We start from the raw sequence: 3,926 nt of genomic DNA, 5'->3' as shown, positions 1-3,926 counted from the left end.
TCCCCCCCAGCTTGGTGTCATCTGCAAATTTGCTGATGATGGACTCAATCCCCTCATCTAAATCATCAACAAAGATATTAAATTACATCAAATTACATCAGCTCCAGCACTATTTCTATGCATAATTGCCTTTGCATGGGGCAAAACTGAACCAACAAAGATATCTTTTCTCAAATCCAATATATTTCCCTACAGGACAGATGCTCTGCTGGTGAAGCTCTCCCTGCTGATGGGCCAGGAGGTGTTTTATGGAGCTCTCTGGGGCAGTGTCCTGGTCAGTCCATCCATCAGACTTCCTGCTTCCCTCTTTGTGGTCAGCCACATCAACAGGGAGCAGTCTGGGAAGCAGCAGAAGTACATGCTTGGCACAGATCACAAGCTCACAGTAAGTTCATTATCTACCACATTATCTTGCCTTCCCTGCATTGAGTCAGAACAACAACAGGCTCTTGAAAAATATTTTGGAGCCAGAGAAAGAGGCTGAAAGGTCCTTGCTTTGAAGTTGCTTAATACAATTACTTAAATGAAATTTAATGCTGAAGAGCAGCTTTTCTGTGATACACTATTTAATGTGGAGTTCCCAAAGTCAGTTCTGCAGGATAATTCTGCAATTTAGTGTCTTTTTATTTTTCCAGTAAGATGAGAATCTTCAGGAGGTGGTAGTTCATGTTAACTTGAGGGATGGGATAATTGTCAGGCTAATTAGAGTGCTTGTTTATCTGCATTTTGTGAGGCTTCACATCCTGTCTGGCAGCTGGTGGTGTAACTCTGGGATTTTCTGTATTGTTACAAAATCAAGTGTTTCCTAAATATTAACCATTCTTCTAATAGTGTCCACAAAAATTGAACTCATTTTGGGTGCAGGAGTTAAATGGCTCAGTTTATTAAATTATCCTCTTATTTGAAATAAATATTGTTCACAGGTAACCAAGTTTGCTTCCTTTCCTTCTTGTGATTATTAGATTGTACCTTAAATGTTGTTAAGGAATAAAAAACTGTTTGTGGTTTTCCTTTTGCAGATCAAGTCTCTGTGTGTGTCAGTATTGGATTCCAATGTCCTTGTGCAAAGGAACACTCTGGAAGCAATTCTTTTCTTCTTCCCATTTTACACAGCTTTGGTAAGAGGACTATTTTGGGATTGTCACATGGGAGGTGTGTCGTGTGAAACCAGCCCAGCTCCCGCCTCTGTTGTTGCCAAAAAGATGAATTTTGTACCTTCAAAATCAATGAATTTTGTGGTTTCTTGTGCCCCATCAATTTTAGTAGTGGGGGAGACTCTGCTGCTTCTCAGGCTCTTCAAAGGATGTGCCTGAAGCTGTGATTTCACGGGGGTTATTCTGTGATATATTTGGGATGTGCTTGAAGTATTTAGGCCTGAGAAACTCATGTGGAATAAATACTGAGCTTTTTCAAGTAGGATTTCAGCATTTGGGATTGTTTGCACTAAACTAAGATACTTCTGGTAGAGACTAGGGGAGAAAATTTAACTTGAAAGAGGAGTTGTTCCCATTGTTTCCCAACTTTCCTGGTAGGACAGGCAGTATTTTGAATACAGCAAATGTTTTTAAGTCTTAAGGAGAAGAGTATGTTTTGGGGCGACCTGACTGTGGCCTTCCAGGACCTGAAGGAGCTCCAAGAAAGATGGAGAGAGACTATTTCCAAGGGATGGAGTGACAGGACAAGGGGGAATGGCTTCAAAGTGACAGAGTAGGGTTAGATGGGATATTGGGAAGGAATTCTTCCCTGTGAGGATGGGGAGGGGCTGGGATAGAATTCCCAGAGAAGCTGTGGCTGCCCCTGGATCCCTGGAAGTGTCCAAGGCCAGGTTGGATGGGGCTTGGAGCAACCTGGGCTCGTGGGAGGTGTCCCTGCCCATGGGGATTGGAATTAGAAGATCTTTCAGGTCCCTTCCAACCCAAACCATTCCATGATTCCATGATCACAGTCATGTCACATTCCCTTTCTTGAGATACAGTACAAAGTATTTTGTTGTTGATGTTTATTACCTTTTTTTCAAAACATTCATTATCCTCAGTTAAAAAAAAAACAATTTGAGTTGTTTGAGTGTTCACAAAGAGCTGAAATATCTTTGTTTTCCGCCCCAGGACTGCAATGAGAGCACGATTCTGCTGCCCAGGGCTGATCTCATCTACATCCTGTCAGCAGCAACCCAGACACTGCTGAGGAGAGACATGTCCCTCAACAGAAGACTGTATGCATGGTTGTTAGGTACTGTCCAAAATCCAGGGATAAATCAGTATTCTGAATGCCTGAGAGCAGAACAATCAATGCTTAAAAAGGCAATTTTTTTAAGCACTCATTAACTTTTTCAGTAGTTAACGAACAAGGGTAAAATAAAGTGTTGTTTATTTTCCATTTATTAGGGGTTAAATAAAATTCAGCATTCATTTGGCAAAGAGCTCTTCTCTTCACTGTCCTGAATCCCAAGGTATCTGATTTATTTCTGGTCCCATCCACAGCTTGCTGGGAAGTGGCTCAGTGGGCTGAAAGGAGCAATCTTTTAATTTTGTTCTTCTGGTAATAGTCTGGTAGTTCCCACACAGGCTTAATTATCCAGGATAAGAGAGCTACAACTTCCCCACATCTGCCTCCTTTAACTGAGGCTAAAAGGGACAGGGCAAGAGCTGCATGAAGGCTGCCCTTGCTGATTCCATCACTGGATCTGGCCTTGCTTTTGATTTATGGGCTGCACTGGCTGTATCTGGATGCCTCAAACTGGGACATGTCTTTGGACAATTAGTTTCAAGCCAAGTGTTGAAATGAAAAGGTTGAAAATGCAGTGTGATTTCAGTGTTCTGTGCTGCCTCTCTACTCCTGCTGCTTCTGTTTCTCTTGCAGGCTCTGATATTAAAGGTGGTACTTTTGCTCCAGACTCCACAACTTCTGAGGACCAGGCTGTTTATTTCTTTGGGAAATATTCTAAAGATCTTTTGGTTGAGGTTGGTACACAGATATATTCATGACCCTTTAAAATACTGGCACAAACTGTCCAGAATTACTCCCTGTGCCCTGTTTGTCCTTCACTTTTTGTCCCCAGAGATAACATCCTTTGGTGATTATATTTTCACCTCTCTCGGTGCCCGCTGGGCTGTATTTATCCCAATATTTATGTGCTGACAATACAAATGGAATCTAAGGAAACCAAAGGGAAGCATCTTTGCTGAACTACCTGAATTATTGAAAAATGCTTCTCTGAATAATGCCAGCCCTTGAGAACAGATGATGAGATGCCATTGATTTGTCTGCCCCGGATGGAAAACCGAAGTTCCATTTGTAGCCGGTCCTAAACAAAAATCAAATTTAGAAACACTTCAGCCCTTAATAAAATGACAGTCTCTCTTTGATGTGTAACATTCTGATGTTTTCCTTCTTACTAGAGTTTGATTGTAATTTTGCATCAGAAATTCCCCGAGTGTGATAATACAGAGGAGCAGCACCAGGCTTACCTGAAACCCTTCCGCATCCTCATCAGCCTCCTGGACAAACCTGAGATAGGTAACGAGCTTCTCACTGCTCCTCTCACTGCTGGTCACTGCTTGGGGGCTGGACATGAGCCCAGGGGGGCAAGAAGGCTGATGGAACCTGGTTTGGATCAGGGATAGTGTGGGCACAGCCCAGGGCAGGGACTGTCCCCCTGTGCTGGCACTGCTGAGGGACCTCCAGGGCTGTGTCCGGGTCTGGAACCTCATGGAAGAGAGACCTGGAGGGTCTGGAGCGTGTGCAGGGAAGGGAACGGAGCTGGGGAAGGGGCTGGAGCAGCAGGAGGGGCTGAGGGAGCTGGGGGGGCTCAGCCTGGAGAAAAGGAGGCTCAGGGGGGACCTTCTGGCTCTGCAACCCCCTGACAGGAGGGGGGAGCCGGGGGGGGGGGGTCAGGCTCTGCTCCCAGGGAACAAGGGAAAAGGGGA

The 3,926-nt window shown here is 44.3% G+C and overlaps 1 protein-coding gene across 5 annotated transcripts in view; it reads left to right on the top strand.

Annotated features, from left to right (window-relative positions):
• The window catches only part of DOPEY2 (dopey family member 2), a 49,415-nt gene that overhangs the window by 15,649 nt on the left and 29,840 nt on the right, over nt 1-3,926 (top strand). For all 5 annotated transcript variants that reach the window (XM_017833131.1, XM_017833133.1, XM_017833129.1 and 2 more), the window contains exons 5-9: nt 196-385; nt 1,020-1,118; nt 2,106-2,229; nt 2,860-2,960; nt 3,399-3,516. In XM_017833131.1, the coding sequence (XP_017688620.1) occupies nt 196-385; nt 1,020-1,118; nt 2,106-2,229; nt 2,860-2,960; nt 3,399-3,516 (632 nt within the window). The remainder of the gene's footprint in view (nt 1-195; nt 386-1,019; nt 1,119-2,105; nt 2,230-2,859; nt 2,961-3,398; nt 3,517-3,926) is intronic.

Source organism: Lepidothrix coronata, unplaced genomic scaffold, assembly GCF_001604755.1.
Source record: "Lepidothrix coronata isolate B3197 unplaced genomic scaffold, Lepidothrix_coronata-1.0 Scaffold211, whole genome shotgun sequence".
NCBI classification, from domain to species: domain Eukaryota; kingdom Metazoa; phylum Chordata; class Aves; order Passeriformes; family Pipridae; genus Lepidothrix; species Lepidothrix coronata.
The sequence above is the reverse complement of the archived record's forward strand: the minus strand, read 5'-3'. Positions and strand labels throughout refer to the sequence as shown.